Source organism: Diabrotica undecimpunctata, chromosome 5 (assembly GCF_040954645.1).
Source record: "Diabrotica undecimpunctata isolate CICGRU chromosome 5, icDiaUnde3, whole genome shotgun sequence".
NCBI lineage: Eukaryota > Metazoa > Arthropoda > Insecta > Coleoptera > Chrysomelidae > Diabrotica > Diabrotica undecimpunctata.
This window is the reverse complement of record NC_092807.1, coordinates 100927225-100945795: the sequence shown is the minus strand read 5'-3', so window position 1 is coordinate 100945795 and position 18571 is coordinate 100927225. Positions and strand designations below refer to the sequence as shown.

Sequence of the window (18571 nt, the reverse complement as noted above, 5' to 3'; positions counted from 1 at the left end):
GCTTATTCCGTGTGTATATAAGTAACCAATGAACGAGATACATCACAGTTTAATACATTATTTAACTTCTGCAACAAATAAGATGTAGTTCCAAAATATACCATAAGATTTGGATATGTATCCAAAATAATATATTCATCCATTATACATTATAACCACCACGTAACCCCGAATTTAATCCGCTTGATTTTGGTGTATGGGGCGCATTAAAACAATGTGTCTATAAGAATCCCATAAACATTCGCAACCAACTATGGGAAGAAATAAATACTGCAGCAGTTTCTTTAGAACCAATGATGCTATTTAATATGAGACGATCTTTTATGGAATATATTGACAAATGAATTAAAGACAATGGTGGACATATCGAACACTTACTTTGACAAAAAGTTATGTTATTTAGTTTAGCTATTTCTTAATTTGGTTTGTAAACAAAATGTTTTGATTATGACTTATGATAATATTAATTATCCTGCTGATATATTTATTTTATTTAATATTTCGTTAACTATTAACTTTAGTTAAAGGTATTTTATACCAAAATTCAGAACTATTAATGTTTTTGTCTATTTTTTCTTCGTTGCCTGGAGTAATTGCCTTAGATCAGAATTATGCAGTTGATTTTTAAAATGCGATGATCTCGAAAACTGTTGAGTTTTGAAGTTATTAACAAGTATACCTTTTTTTTTGTTAAAATAATGTATTTTTAATATTTTTTATTCTAAATACAGGTAATTTAAAGAGCAAAAAAGTTAAGTGCAAATTTATACCACATATGTGGCATAAGTGGCGCCCTCTATCAGTTACATCAAAGTGTGCATCAAATTATAATTTCTCATATTTAAAAGTACCCAGTTGTAAATTTTTATACATAAATGTTTACAAACATGAAAGTTATAGTGAAAAATAAAATTTTAATTTTGCAATTTAACACCCTGTATCTTTCTTAATATCAACATTGTATTAAAGCAATTTGGCTTAAATCGTAATATTTTAAAGTGTAGAATCTACTGTTTCTTTTTGTACAATTACTTAAGGACCATCCTGTATAAAGAAAGGAGAAAAAGAATTGTAAGAATACAATCTATTCGTCATATCAGTTTTGATAATATCTTTTTAACTGGTATGTTGTGTTCCAGTTAGTATGTCATAAACTGAAAAAGTATTTCTTGATGGAGGCTTTATGGTCATTCCTTGGAAGTATTTTTGACTCCCCGTTTTAAGACTCCCTGTTTTCATATAGTGTAGATTTATACAAATTATTCTATCCTGCCATGGTATTCATAAAAAAATATTTCTATGTTTTTTTCTGACAGCAACATGAGTTTTTCTGCAGTACAACCGACCTACAAAAGCTTCCTAAAAAACTTGAATTCTTCAGGGGTGCTTTTTATTACCACTGTTATTTAATGTCTACTCGGATATCATTTTCAAACAGACTTTGCAAAATAAAGACTGGAGTAAAAATCCATGGTTGACTGAATAATCTTGGATACGCTGTAGATAATGTAATAAAGTCTCTAGGGCATTTATCGCATCTAACAATACGATAGTCTCCATGGCGCTTAAGGGTTGGATTGTGTTAAATCGACAGGAAAAAAAGATGCTTCTAAGAGAAAATTTATGATATTTAGTCGCCAAACTCACGACAATGCTTCGCTACAGATAGATTAACAAAACATTGGGAGATTTACTCACTAGATCCAAGTAAAAAGATCAAATGCATTAATTGAAGCAGCTCGCACAATGTTTCTAAAAAGGAAATTATTCTTCTATAACCACAGCTTAAACCTAAAATTAAGACTAAGAATGATCAAATGGATCATTGTTGTTATATGATACCGAGACTTGACCTCTTAAGGCAGATACGATCGATCGCCTAGAGGCGTTTGAGATAAGGTTGAATAGAAGAATGCTCCAAATATCCTGGACAGCGATGCAGATCAACGAAGCTGTGTTAAATAGACCAAATACTTCTGTAAATACGCTACAGTTCGGCGTCAAACACTGAACCTTTATGTGTTTGTCCTAAGCTGTGTTTGTCTTATCCAACTATGTAAGCCGCTTCTAACTCCGATTATGATTTTGACTAAGAAACGATATGTTCAGACTGGATATGCGGGTAGTAATTCATAATACAATTGATGCGTGAGAGATGTATTTACAATCGGTGGGCTTGTTGCAAGGAAGAAGTTTTGGATTGGTTGTATTATGAGACTGAACTGCTCAATATCGTAGCCTGTATTTAATTTTTTCGTGGAATAGGAGTGAATGCAAAGGTTAATTTTCATAATGGTGAGTAATTTTAAATATGAAATCGTTTCTAGTGTAAAGTATTTTGATGGTTTAAAAATATTTGAGCTACTCAAACTAGTGACAAGTTTTGACGACGTAAGTGTAAAGGTAATTAGCTAATAGTTGTTGTTTGGAAGCTGGGTCAGTTCTTAATAGATGAAGAGCGATTATTAGTGCTATTGTTTAAATGTCGTATAGTTTTTTAGTACCATAACATATTGCACTGTAGTGCAATAAGTAGTTGTAAGCGACTTATAAATTTAGTAGCTTTCTCGTATCTATATCCCGCATACGTTGGTGAAATTTTCAAGAGATTAATTTCAGGTTGACATTGAAGCTGTGAGATATTTATATAGCTGTTTGAGTTTAAAGTGCAGTCGACAGTTACCTCCAGATAACGTATTTGGCTTGTTTGTATTAGAATGAGTTCACTTAATGTTAAATTATGTTAATGTTTTTCGTATTTTTTTTTACTGAAAACTACACAGTCTGTTTTTTCAGAAAAGAAATATATATGATTTTCTATTTTTATAATCAGTTCATCTACCTCTTCCCAACTTACGATATTATGTTTGAGACTTTGATGGGTGACTACGGAGACTACCCATTTTGCTCTCATATTTTTTAACCCCTTAGTATAAATGTATGTAATTGTCTGTATCCTATATTCCATTTTCTGTTTTCTTAGTTTCAATTAATACGCATATATCAATATTTTTCATTTGTGTTTCTGTAATTACCTTTTTTTGTTTAGTTACAATTCTCTACACTTTAATTTCAGTAAAGATTAGGTTTTCTTAGCTGTGTCCGTTTACAATTTGATGCTGCCTTTTTGGGGCAAGGCTTCTGTATGAAGTTTTTAACAGGTTTTTACTTTTTAAGGATCTCTCGGGTGTTAACTCAACTACCCAACCCCCAACCTAGATGACCAGGTAATTTGAACTAAATCATATTTTCATAATTTGAACCTTTGAACGTCCTCCTTTCACACCTCTTGCGTAAAGAGGCTTCAGGCTTAGAACTGGAATAGAGGAGTTCTAAGACTTTAACAGTATCAAAGCAAAAGGAAGTTCGATTGTAGGATACTAGGGCGAAGGAACTAAAAATGGACGTATGTATATACGTATGTCTAATCCACTAGAAATATTATGACAATTATTGGTTATTTTATACAGAATATATATATATATATATATATATATATATATATATATATATATATATATATATATATGTCGCTAGTTCTTCTAACATGTCCATACCACTTTAGTTGTCAGATTGCTGTTCTTGTTTGTCCAAATCTTTGTGTAATTTCTTCCTCTGTTGTTGCCTTTTTCGTGATTATAAACCCCAAGTATTTAAATTTATCCTTTCCTTTGATTTTGTTCTGAAGCTATTTTCTTGTGGCATTTTAAATTAATTTATATTTAAATGGGAATAAGCCACAATTAAAGGTTAAAATACGTTTATTGACGTTTCAATTTCCACTTCGGAAATCGTTCTCAAAATACAAACAATTTACTAATGTTTGTATTTTGAGAACGATTTCCGAAGTGGAAATTGAAACGTCAATAAGCGTATTTTAACCTTTAATTGTGGCTTATTCCCATTTAAATATTTTTATATAAAAATCAACATCGTATGCAGGTGCGTGTGTATTAAATAATAAATAAAAATAATATTAATATTAAATTTCAAAATGATATAAAAAGTGATTTAATATTTTAATTTTTAAATAGTTATATCATGGAGGACAAAACCATCTGTCATCTTTGTGGATATTCAGTAGCATTAATTCCAACTTGTGTTTTCAAAGAAAAATCCGTTAAAAGCTGTGTTTTGGTAATTAAAAAAAAATAAGATAAAAAACATTCAATTAAAAAATTAAAATATTTAGAAGTTTGTGAATATTTTTCAAAGAAGTATACATAAAGAAATATATCTTTATATTTAAGCAATTTAAACGATACTGATGCAACTCACACAACACGCCGCAACAATTGCCTGATAGTTTATTAAAAAAAAATAGTTGGAAGTGTTTGAAAGAAAGTTCTGAGCCATGTGGTTGCATAAGCACGGTTTGAAGTGTACTGATTTTACTGCTCTAGCTGCCACGAGCAAACTTGCATATATTCACAAAGCGATATTATTAATCTCGAGGAGAAAAATACTGATACTGAAGTTATTAACGTTAATAAAATTTATTTAGAATTACATGGTGAACATTTTTGAAGTAATTTTCAACTTCTAAGATGAAGATTTTGATGAATTAATAGATCTTTCCAGTCCACAGCGCAAGAAAGAACGCTTAGACGAATAATTATCTGAAAATTGAAGAAAAAAGATACTTTCTATACGAAATACTCATAAATAGTAGTGTTTAATTAAATCCTATAAAAGAAATCTAATAAATTAAAATTAATTGTTGTGAAGTTCATTTTATTAATATATTAGTAAATTTGCCGGTGGCATGCGATGGGGGATCCAATCAATTGTCATCTAGAGTCAGTCATTAAATTTTTAAAATTATGAACTTTTTGCATATAATCAAGGTAAATATGTATAAAATATGTAAATATGTCGCTATGTGCTCAATAATAACGAATGGTATATGTGTACTATGCGACAATGTGTAGTGCCCTTCTGGTAGTCTCTTTGTTGGTTTTTTTTCTATCTAAATATATTCGTTATATCCTCCCCTTTTATTTGCTATGTCGCATGTTAGCATTCGATCAGTTGTTTATTTTGTATTCAGCCGGAGGCCTTCTGTAAGTCAATAAATCAAAATTTTTCTTATAGTAAATCTACTTTGTTCTCCGCTGCGCAGCAGAGGACTAGGACCGATACGCTGGATGGACGACATTAAACGAATATCCAAGAAATGGCAACAAGTCTCACAGAACCGTGAAAAGTGGCAAAAAATAGGAGAGACCTATGTCCGGCAGTGGACAGAAGAGGTTGCATAATAATGATGATGAAATCTATTTTTATCTATACTGCTCTATGATGCCTCGTATGTCGCAATACGTTCAATAATATTGAAGATACTGTGTAGTGCCCTTTTGGTAGTCGCCTTATTTATTTCTTCTATCTGAATATATTCGTTATATACTCCCCTTTCATTTGCTATGTCGCATGTTAAAATTCGTTCAGTTGTTTATTTTGTACCCAGCCAGAGGCCTTCTTTAAGTCAATAAATAAAAATTTGTCTTTTGGTTAAACTTTTATGCTAAACTTGAATTTTTATGCATAGTGCTCTATGACATCTCGTATGTAATTAAGACAATGTGTAGTGCCCTTTTGGTAGTCGCTTTGTTTGTTTTTTCTGTCTTAATATATTCGTGATATCCTTCCCTTTCATTTAACGTATCACGCGCTTCAATTGGACCTAACACAACATATTCACTACCGCCTCTCCTTTCCTATAATGTATCATACGTCACAATCCGACGAACTATTCAGTCCCCACCACAAGACGCTCAAAAAATTATTTAATTTTACATAAGTCTGTTTAATTTGATTTAATTTCATTTAATTCTATTAACCTTTATTTAATTTTATTTAATCTTATTTAATTTTAATTTTATTTTATTTTGGTAAAGCGTTTGTTGTTGTTATTGTTGGGGTCACCTTTTTTTGTATGTAAAAAAACTGGCAAGTTTATAAAAATATGGTTTAGTTTTTTTTGTGCAAGATTTTAAAGAATTCCAATTAAAAAAAAAATAAGATTGCAAAATTATTATGCAAAGTCTATTGAATCGATTTTAATGAAATTTTGTGAACGGTTTTATTATATTATAAAGATTTTTTAGGATTTGTACCATATTATAAAGATTATGAAGTTCCTAAGTGCAATCAAAGTAGTTAAAAAAATTGTTATTTTTCAAAAAGGGTACTAAATGAAAACATTTTTAACCATTCGTATATTATAGAAAATTCAATTATCGCTGTTTTGTTTCAATGAATCGTTTTAAAGTTATTAGTAAGGAAAGTAGAAAAAAACGATGTTTTTAATAATTTTTAATTATTTTGATTTTTTATTAATATTCACGACCTATTTAAGAGGGAGAAAAAGTCAATTATTATTAGTGAAGTTATCACACAACTTTTTCTGCAAAACTCAGAATGCTACCTCACACATTTTGGTGTAAAATTGTACCGAACGAAGATGATTTGAGGTTTCCAACCCAAACGTTGGTATAGGGGATAAAGGGGTAGAATGCGAAAACATGGAGTTGAATCCAGTTTACTCCAATTAGCCTCTTCTACTCAAATCCGACTCTCACCTTCATGCTGGTATCCCCTGTAAACCGAGCAACCCAACTGGAGATCCCGTATCCAACCCGGGTGGAAAGTTGGGTCGGGAACTGACGAGAGCGGGTGAAATGGCCCTCCGAAAAGGGGGTTTGGCGTTGGGTTAACTACCCAACCCTGTAAAAAACCTTTTGTTATGAGAGCTACAAAGAAGGAAACCGGACTGTCTAACCTACGACGAACTCGCAAACGAAATAAGGATAATGATTTAAAGATTTGCACCTGGAACGTAAGAAGCCTTTATCAGCCTGGAGCCACTGCTCTGCTCATACAAGAAATGAATAATGCCAAAGCAGATATCATTGCTTTACAGGAAATGAGGTGGATTAGTTCAGGCATCCTGGAAAAAAAATAACTGCAATATTTACTACAGTGGACATCCTACCCGACACGAATTTGGTACCGGATTTATTGTAAGCAGCAAGGTCAAACATAGTGTAATCGATTTCAAAGCTATTGATCATAGGATATGTCGAATAAGACTTAAAGGGAAGTTCGCTAATATAAGCATTATTAGCATCCATGCTCCAACGGAAGAAAAAGAGGATAATGAAAAAGACATGTTCTATGAGGCACTAGACCGAGAGTACGATCAGTGCCCAAAAAATGACATCAAAATAATAGCAGGAGACTTTAATGCCAAAGTCGGAAGAGAGAATATATTTTCGCCCACCATCGGAAAAGAGAGCCTACACGTAGAATCTAATGATAACGGTCTCAGAATCATAAACTTTGCGATGTCTAAGAACATGGTTATAGCTGGGACAAGATTTCCCCATAAAGATATACATAAGGGAACTTGGAAATCTCCTGATAATGAAATGATTAACCAAATAGATCATATAATCATCGATGCAAGACACTGCTCTAACTTATTAGATGTTAGGTCTTTTAGAGGAGCAAACATAGATAGTGATCATTATCTAGTTAAAACACGATTTAAGGAGAGAATATCCAATTTAAAAAAGGAGATGGGAAGAAGGAGAGAAAAAATCGACATTAATAAACTAAAAGATCCCGACATTGCAAATGTATACAGACAGCAAATAGAAGACCAAATAAGGACAAAAAACTTAGAAGAAGAAGAAGATATTAACCAACTATGGGCAAATATACGAGATATTGTGTTACAGAAATCCGTTGAAATATTGGGCAAAACCAAATCAGAAAAAAGAAATCATTGGTTTGATCATGAGTGCGAAATGGCCACAAATAGAAAGAACGCAGCATATCAAAAAACCATTGACGCAGGTTGTACACGGAGAAAAAAAGAAGAGTATAGACGTCTTAGAAGAGAGGAAAAACGTATCCATCGATGTAAGAAGAGGGAATACGAACAGAACACTCTCAGTGAGATACAAAGTTTGTTCGATAAAAATGAAACGAGGAAATACTACAAATCCTTAAATATTAGCCGTCGAGAATTTAAACCACGATTAAAAATTTGTAAAGACACTAACGGTGAAATTCTACATGATAAAAACTCAGTTCTTAACAGATGGGCACAACATTTCAGCGAACATCTAAATATAAACGATATTGAAGGAGAGAACAATATAGAAAATGAACAAAATATACAACGTCAACTACACAGTGAAGACCCAACAAGAAGAGAAGTGTCAGATGCGATCCTAAAACTCAAAGACAATAAAGCCCCAGGAATCGATGACATCTGTTCGGAAATATATAAAAAAGGTGGTGATCAACTTTTTGCAGCAATCCATAAACTAATAGTACTTATATGGCAGAATGAACGGGTACCAGAAGAGTGGCTGAAGGGAATAATATGTCCATTGCATAAAAAGGGGGATCAACTGGAGTGTAAGAACTATAGAGGCATTACTCTGTTAGCATCTGCGTATAAGATCTTCGGCAATGTATTATCTGAAAGACTTAAACATTTTACAAAGGATATTGTTGGTCAATATCAATGCGGATTTACTGCTGGAAAGTCAACTACACATCAAATTCAAGCACATAGGCAGATTCTAGAAAAGTCACTAGAATATAACATAGAAACACACCACCTCTTCGTTGACTTCAAAGCAGCCTATGACAGTGTGAAAAGAACTGCATTATATAATGCAATGATAGACTTTGGGATCCCACCTAAGTTAGTTAAGTTGACCCACCTAACAATGCAAAACGTAAGCTCATGCGTTAGAATTGAAGGAGAAAACTCTACGTTCTTTGACATTAATAATGGTCTAAGACAGGGGGACGCGTTGGCGTGTCTGCTCTTTAATATTGCCTTGGACAAGGCAATCAGACAATTAAATATTAGAATGAATGGAACTATTTTTAATAGATCGACGCAAATTCTCGCATTCGCTGACGATATAGTTATAGTGGGCAGAAGTATGAGAGACATGGTGCAGTGTTTTACAAGGCTTGCGGACGCAGCAAGTGAATTAGGACTTGTGGTAAACGAGGAAAAAACCAAATATATGTTGGTTTCTAAAAACCCTCGAAATATCCAAGAAATAATTCAAATTAACAACCATACCTTTGAGCAAGTCAAAGAATTTACATATCTTGGATCGCTAGTAAACGCAACAAACACGACAAGCGACGAAATAAAAAGACGCATAGCAATAGCAAACAGAACTGTTCACGGCCTCCGGAGACATTTAAAAAATAAAAATATAAAACGTGCACTAAAGCTTAATATATACAGGACCTTAATAAGACCAGTTTTGATATATAGGGCTGAAACGTGGATCTTATCTCAAAATGATAAAAGACTTCTTGGTATTTTTGAGAGAAAAATTCTTAGAAAGATTTTTGGGGCCGTAAATGAAAATGGGCTATGGCGTCGAAGATACAACTTTGAACTGTATCAGTTATACACCGATCCAGATATTGTGAAGTTTGTTAAAGTGCAGAGACTTAGATGGGCTGGACACATTGCTAGGATGTCAGATCACGAATACACGAAGAGATTAACATTTTCACAACCAGAGGGCACAAGAAGCAGAGGACGACCACGAATGAGATGGATTGATGATGTGGAAGAAGACCTACAGATTCTAGGGGTTAGAAGATGGAGGGAAGTTGCCAGGAATCGACAGGAGTGGCGACTTCTTTGTGAGCAGGCCAAGATCCACAACGGATTGTCGAGCCACTTATGATGATGATGAACCCAAACGTTCACACTTTATATGATTTTCATAACGTATTATGGTTTAGTGGTAGAATATAAATTGCTTTAGTTTATGAAGCAACCCCTGATGCCATAACTTATCAAATGTTTGTCTCAATAATAATTCTGAAATGTATATACTAATTACTACCTACTGCAATAACTCTCATACAGCAAAATGACATTGTTATCTATTACAAAAATAATTTATTTGTTATAGCAGACATATCAACTTCTTAAAGCAGGCATTTACCGCGCCCACCTACAACTATTCCATCTCGTAATATTTGAATGCTGAATTATTACAGCCAATATCATATTCCGCGCTACAGATTTATATTATTAATTAAAGTTGGGTGTAGCACTATTCGTAATTTTATTATTCAAGACAAAGCGATAGTTTGTACTTTCATTATCATTATAACCTAATCATTGCATTAATGCATCCTGTTCTAAATAAATCCACTACGTATACACGTAAACATATTATTATAATATATTATATCGAAACATTACTGTTACTAATATTATAATCCTTCTTGAATCCGGTAATTAGCCAAAGCAAATTATTGTTTTATATACAGAGCAACCCCGATAGCTCTGCTCGCCGATGTGTTCGACATTAACATGCAGCGTGGATCAAAGAGTCGATTGCGATAATTCGGTAAATACTAAAAATGAAAAAGTTCACAAAAATAACAACGGAACTTATTATGCCGAACGGAAACAGTTACTACTTAACTTTTGAGACAGTAAAAAAGTATTTGCCGTCGAAAATGTTTTTCTTCTGTTTTTTATTAATTTTAAGCAATTTACCTAAAATCGAACTTTTCCACGACCTTAGAACAATACAAGAACCCACCATTAAAGAAAATTCAGGTCCCGAATCCTACCAGAAAAAATAACGACAGTCGTCAGACAAATGAAGGATGGAAAGGCACCGGGACTTGATGAAATTCACAACAAATAAAAATAATAACTGAAATATTTAATGAAACATATAAGGCAGGAAAAATACTAGTAGAGTGGCTCAAATCGGATTTCGTACCATTGCCCAAAAAAACCAGGAGCAAAAGTTTGTGAAGACTATAGGACCATAAGCCTAATTAGCCATCTGCTGAAACTGTTTTTAAAAGTCATCTACAAAAGAATTTACCGGAAATGCGAGGAACAAATTGCGTCCAATCAGTTTGGATTTGTGAACGCCATGGGTACGAGGGAAGCTTTATTTAGCGTGCAGGTATAGTTTCAGCAATGTAGAGATGTCAGCTGTGATGTTTTTGTATGCCTGATTGACTACAAGAAGGCTTTTGTTAGAGTTAGGCATGAACAAATGATGGAAGTGCTAAGAGGACAGGGATTGATGGAAGAGACGTATAAAAAATAATAGCTAACCTGTATTGGAATCAATCAGGAGTGCTCCGAATAGATGAAGAATATACAGATCAGGTCAAAATCCTAAGGGGAGTAAGACGGGGGTGCATAATTTCACCAGTGATATTTAATCTCTACTTGGAGCATATTTTTAAAGAGGCTCTAAAATATATTGATAAAGGCATCTCAATAAATGGAGTCAAGCTCGATAACCTGCGGTATACAGATGATACAATAGTGTTTTTCAATATCATGAAGGGCTGCTAAACTTAATGAACAAAATAGCGAAAGCAAATAAAAGATACGGACTGGATATAAATATCAGCAAAACCAAGCTAATGATCATCAGTAAGGAAAACATAATTGGAGCAAATCTGTATGTGAACTTAATGATAATTGAACGTGTCTCACAGTATAACTATTTGGGAACTATAATCAATTAGTCGTGGGAGAATACCCAAGAGATTAAATGTCGCATCGGAAAGGCAAACAGTGCATTCTTGACTATGAGCTCCGTGTTCAAGAGCCATGAACTCACCCTAGAAACAAAAATAGGGCTCCTTAAATGCTACGTGTACCCAGTGCTTTTGTATGAAGTAGAAACGTAGAAATTTAAGGCGGAAACTCTATCAAAAGTTTACAGTATAATATGCAAAATGTAAGTAGTAGTAGTAGTATAGTATAATCGTTTTCATCGTTCTTGGCGTGTGCGTGTAAAAACACTTGCAATAAGTTGTTTCATCTGTCTTTCCTTGTCTAAGCTCGATTCGTTTACCTCCTCCAGTGGCGGAGCAAAATGTAGCATGTCAAACAAAATAATAGTTATAAAAGAAAATTATAAATTATTTTTCATTAAATTTCTAATAACGGAATATACGTATAAATTGCGAAGAAGTATTTTTCTAGCTTGCAGTACAATAGGACAGGATATAACGAAAAGTACATTTTAAAAGGATTTTGAAATATACCCAAAAAAGTGTTAATTATTTAACCCACTTTAATTAAAAAATGATATAGATTTTTTAAGTTTTAAGCACTGTAGCGAATTCTGAACTGTTACAACGTACTGATCTTAATTAATTAGCTAATCGAACTGTCTTCATCATTGGAATCTTCCGCCAAATCGATGATAATCCTACTTTCATTTTCATCATATGTGACCATTTTTGCCCAGTCGTCCTGAATTAATTTTTCAGTATGGTTAACACAACTCGCCCACACTGCAGGTGTTTCCTCAGCTAATGCATCGCCCCAAACTTTTTTCACTGTTTCATCTCCACGTCCATGTTCTCCAATATGACCATCATAGTATTGTTTAGAAATGCCCCAAACCAACTCAATCGGATTATATTGACAGTGATATGGAGGCAATCTCAAAACCTGATGCCCATGTTCTTGGAGTAGCTCGTCTATAACGTACCTGGTATTTTGTGGTTTATTCTGGCGACAAAGGCTCAATAGCTCTGTCTTGCCCGAATCGTCGTCAAAAATTATATTTTTCGCTCGTAACCATTCTTGTAAGTCCGATTTTTTCCAACTGGCATTCGGTAACTTTTCTATTAAAGAGCTATGGTATGAGGCATTATCCATAATAATTAGAGATGGTTCCTCCAACATTGGTATCAGCTTTTCGGAGACCCACTTTTTAAAAGAGTCTTTTTCCATAGAATCATAATAGTCTGCACTCTTCGATTTCGTAGAAAACAGTAATCCAGCATCTTTAACAAATCCTTGCCTACTTCCGGCATGTAAAACAACAAAGCGTTTACCTGTATTTTCGTGTCCTTTTCTGATGCTTTTCACACAGTCATCTTGCCAAGTACGTTTATATGCCCCTTTTTAGGAATATCCATGTTTCATCTAAAAAAACGAACTGAAGTGGGCTTGGACTTAAACAATTTCTCATATAATGCCTCAAAAAATACAGTCGTTTGGAGACAATACATGGTTTTTCACATAGCACTCGTCTACTATTTTCTAGTTTGTATGAAAACCCACAATTTTTCATAAGACGCCACAAACTTGTATCAGAACCGTCATAGAGATGCTTGTTTCTTAATTGTGTATTTAGAACTTTAATTGTAACGTGCTCTCCTTTTGCTTTCATGCCATACAGTACATTTCTAATCTCTCCTTTTATAGTATCGCTGACATCATTAGTCTTTTTTTTTGTACATTACGTGACTCTCCTGATGTAGTAAGAGCTGCCCCTGTCTTGTATTCACTCTTTATTCTTGTCACTGTGGGAAGACTGATTTTCAAAGCGTCCGCTACTCGTTCATGTACCGATGATAACGAAAGCAAAGGTCCGTTGTTTTCTTTTTTAAAATATTCCAATAAATGAACTACACATTGTCGCATTTCTCCTGTTATCGTTTTTCCCGGCACTTTTTTATTAAATAGAACAATTAGTTATTCACAACAAAAAATAATAAGTAAAACTGTTCGGAACAAATTCCAACAATGACTGACTAAAATCGACTAAAACAACATAAAATATCAATGGTAATTGCTACAATTATAAACCTATTAGCCAGCTCATTCAAGAACAATGCCACAAGTCATTATTGCAATGGGTATCGAAACAGAGAGAGTTAATTTATAATAAACTGGAATTTTTAAGGTGTCGAGAGTATTATTTTATGTAATGGAATTCCACACAGTAGGAGCTCAAACTATTAATTAATTAAAAACTGTTTACTTATAAAAACTATTTCATCAGCTACTTCAAACCTGCACAGATCAGGATAACATGTTAAAAAAACACGTCACTGCCAGCTATCTGTATTCGTAAAGAGGCCGAACTTATCACCGACACCGTATCGGCCAAACGCATTGGTGTTATTGCTACAATACTGGGAGACGTGAGTGGTCTCTTCATTCCCTTTGGTTGTAAACTGATTTTGTTTACAACCCTGTAATTTTCAAAATAGTATATTTCCCTTTGTTCCTAACTGTACTCCACCCTGTATGCCAAGACGCCCTGTTCATTCCATCAATAAACTCTAACGGTACTTACTAAACCCCGTTAAAAATGACCTGTTCCCGACACCGGCGACCGACGGTCCCAAGAAAAACCCTGGGCTGTCTGTTAGAAACTCTCGCGGAAGAAACTTGGTGCTTGAATAACAAAATTTGTGATTTGATTCTCAGAGCGTGTCTCTCTCTCAAGTGTTTAGCAATAAGAAAATTTGTCTCCGCGATTGTGAAACTAATAAATTTGTGTAACCACGTATATTGTTACATATAGTACTCACTAGGTTGTGTTACCTATAATACGTTAAGAAATAAAAGTTAGTTGTAAGTTACTAGTATTCTTTACGTACCACAATTAAAATAATACAGTCCACTTAAAAACCCAAAGAATACCGGCGGTATAAGTTAGTTGAAGATTGAAAGCACGTGGAATCACACATAATTCCACCTCAAACGCCGGTGATTTCTCCATGGTCTATCTTCGAACCGGATGGATGATTCTCCATGATTAGCTCTTTACAATTCAAGCCCAATCGAGTTGGAAGGTGCACAGCAGCCGCAGGAAGCAGACGCAAGTAGACATAGGCCTCCCCGAAAGCCTAGTGTATCGAGGTAAACTCTTTCCTTAATAAACAAAGTGCAGTGATAGCATTAAACACATATAATTATAAGCAGATTGTTTACTCAGAAGTGAATATAATTAAGTAATTTGGAACATAATTTAGATTGTATAAATTTGAGAAAGCTATGCCGGTCTGGAATGTTTTTTGTATGTTTCAGGTGATGCTACGAGAATAATAAAAGCTACAAATTAGTTGTTTTATTCTGCATGTCTTTATTTATTTCACCGTAAACCAGATTGGCATATGCATTATTATAATTATGTATTTAACAGTAATATAGAACCGTAGATTATCAATTAAGCTATCACTCTTCTCATGATATTTGGTGATTGTGTTACAGTGCGAGTCACAAAGTTGCAATTTAAATATAATTTAATTCTTCATTTTTACTCTTAATAGAAAACTTAATTTATATATTGCTGCATAATATATTTTAAAGTAAAATTTATTTATATTGAATAATTCATTTTATTTTGTATACTGTTATTCTCATTTGGATTTAGCAAGAATACTCTATTTCTCGTTCTGTGTCTTGTTCAGCATTTGCTCTTTTTTATTTCAATAGAAGTGTTGTTAAAAAAAATATATACCTCTCTGCATCTCTCTCTCTCTCACTCTGTATCTTATCTTTGTAGTTTACTCGAAGAATTAGGTTATTTAGCAAAAGATACGTCTCTTTCTTAGTATTCTTATATTTCTCTAGTAATTCTTAGTAAATTCGCAGTCAACTCGTTGTTTGTAAATACAAACATGGACACTCTTAAGAAAAAGCGTGGTACTTACAAGGCGCAATTCACCCGCATAGAAAAGTGGTACAGCGCTAATACCTCTTGTGATGATAAACATCAGTTGTTGTCTCGTATAGACCTTCTCAAGGAGAACTTAGCTAAATATGACTCCATTCAAAATGAAATTGAGTTACTGGACTCACCTAGTGACTCAGAGGACAGAGAGGAATATGAAAATAAATGTCTGGATCTAAAATGTACCCTACAAGCTCAAGTCGAAGCCTTAAATCAAGTGTCTTCCCGACCAGATCCTGATCATTTCTCTCGTAGTGGCCACTCTCATATAAATATTAAGCTACCAAATATTCACTTACCCACATTTAGTGGAAATTGCATCGAATATCCTTCGTTTATCGACTTATTCAGAGCCCTAATTGTCAATAATTCACAGTTATCATCAAATGTTGAGAAATTCTTTTATTTAAAATCATATCTAAAGGGAGAAGCGTTAAAGCTAATTGATAGGTTGCCGGTAACTGATGATAATTTTGTCATAGCATTAGATTTATTACACAGCCGGTATAGTAACCAACGGCAGATAATCCGCTCATATTATCAGCAGTTACTAGCCACTCCTACATTGCAAAAATGTACTTCGCAATCGCTGAGACAATTCGTTGCAAATTCTAAGGCAATTTTGGATGCCTTAGATACGGTAAAGTTAAGTAAAGCAGAATTGTTTGAATCCTTACTTGTTCATTTATTGGAACAAAAACTTGATTATAGCACTCGTCGCTCATTTGAAGAGCAAGTTTCAGTAAATGAGCTTCCTTCTATTGATGACTTTTTCCATTTTTTGAGTAACCGTTGTGTTGTTCTGGAAAATATCAACTCTGAGAATTCCATTGCGGCCCAACCCACGTCTAAAGTGACTAGATTTCAAGGTAATGACCATTCTCACCCAAGTAAGTTTAAGGTAGCTTTTCACTCACAATCAAACCTCTCCAGTCAAATGGATTCAAAATCAAAACCATATACCTCACAGCCCAAAGGATGTGGTTACTGCTCGCAGCAAAATCACCGCATCTACTCATGCACTAAGTTTTGTTCATTGCCTGTATCTGATAGAATTGAATATTCAAAGGCCAATAAGCTCTGTTATAACTGTTTAGGTAGTAAGCACTTTTTACAAAACTGTGGTTCAAAGTCTTCCTGTTCCCTATGCCACTCGAGGCACCATTCTCTTTTACACAACACTCGCAGCTCAGCAGCTAACACTCATACTCCAATTGAGCCCTCTAATCACTCACTCAACCACGGAGAGTCTTCCACTCGTTCTATATCTCATACTCTCCGGACGACTCAGCCAGAAATTGACCAGTCCAGCGTCGTACATGAAAATAACTTCACTTCACGCTCAACTGTACTATCGACAATCACTACACATGACACTCACGTCTTATTGGCTACAGCCAAAGTTCACATTTATCCAGTAAATGGACGACCTATTCTAGCCAGAGCCATTCTGGATTCTGGAAGTCAAAGTTCATTTATCACTGAGTCACTAGCTAAATCAATAGGATGCAAACGGCATCCTTCCAGTCTGGATATCTCGGGAATCCTTAATGATAGTAATGTCATTAAGGAAAGAGTTACAATAGATATCTTTCCTCGCAATTCTTCTGCTAAGCGGTTTACTCTTTCTTGTGCAGTAATACCTTCTATTACAAATTGCTTGCCTCAGATAGCCATTGACATAAGAAAGTTTAAAATTCCCTCTCATATATTAAATAGGCTGGCCGACGAAGATTTCGGTCAACCAGCTGGCATTGATTTGCTCATAGGAGCTGATGCTTACTATGAGCTGTTGCTACCAGGACTTGAAAAGTTGGGGAAAGGATTGCCCTCTCTTATACAGACACAGCTAGGATGGGTTGTGTCTGGCTCTGTACCACTCAGCTATCTTAAACCCCACTTTCAACCTCACCCAAAATCGTACACATTTCACTCGACCCTCGGTTTTCAAGAAACCGAGGAATCACTTAATGAAACCCTAGATCGCTTTTTTCAACAGGAACAAGATCTTGATATTTCTAAAAGTTCGGAACAGGATGAGCTTGCCGAAGCAATCTTTGTTTCGACGACTAAAATTCTGAAAGACGGCAGCTACCAGGTCGACCTCCCTCTCATTCACCCTTTAGCTCACAAAGAATTGGGCGATTCATTTATGTGTGCTAAAAACAGATTCCTTTCCCTTGAGAAGAAATTTGTCAAGCATCCTTTCCTAAAGGAAGAATATAGAAAAATTCTGATGGAGTATATTGAGCTAGGACACGGAAGGGAAGTCCCTCTGGCCCTTTGTAACTCCAAATTTGAAAATAAATACTTTGTCCCACATTTAGCAGTTGTACGAGACCAAAGCTCTACTACGAAAATGAGAGTCGTTTTCGACTTTTCGGCTAAGACCACTTCAGCTCTCTCACTAAACGATATCACTCTCCGTGGTCCTAAGGTTCAGCCCGAACTGTTCGAAATTCTTACCAGATTCCGAACTCATAAATTTGCATTTACTGCTGACATAACGAAAATGTATCGGCAGGTGAAACTAAACCCCTCCTTTCACTTTCTTCAGAACGCTTTGTGGCGAGAAACTCCACAAGACCAATTCTCTTGCATTGAACTAACTACAGTTTCATTTGGTCAAAAGAGTGCTCCATATCTGGCCTGTCGAGTTCTAAAGGACATTGCTCAAAATACCTCTTGTTCAACGGCAGTGAAAGACACCCTATTATATCAGACTTATGTGGATGACATCTTATCAGGCTGTAGTACTGAAGAAGAAATCATTTCACTGCGTCGTTCGTTAAGCTCTACTCTTTCTTCCGCTGGCTTCAGTATACACAAGATCAGATCCAATTCATCTCTTGCTGCGTCCTCTGCAGAGTTTAGCAGCGCGTCAAAGGACATTCTTCCTGAAAAAGGGCCATGCAAGGTGCTAGGCATTAAGTGGGATCTCGCAACTGATGTATTCCAAGTTGCCATTCCAGAGTCGCTTACTCTTAGTTTACCTACCAAACGAAAAATTCTCTCTGTCATAGCGCAGTGCTATGACCCTCTAG

The 18571-nt window shown here is 34.7% G+C and overlaps 2 protein-coding genes across 5 annotated transcripts in view; both read left to right on the top strand.

The window, feature by feature from the left end:
- pdm3 (POU-domain protein pdm3) overlaps positions 1 to 18571 on the top strand; it is a 445430-nt gene that overhangs the window by 56058 nt on the left and 370801 nt on the right. The gene's annotated exons all lie outside the window — the stretch shown is intronic.
- On the top strand, positions 15475 to 18571 carry LOC140442389 (uncharacterized). Its single transcript, XM_072533462.1, has 2 exons — positions 15475 to 18477; positions 18551 to 18571. Exons 1-2 carry the CDS (start codon positions 15475 to 15477, stop codon positions 18569 to 18571), a joined length of 3024 nt encoding a protein of 1007 aa, XP_072389563.1.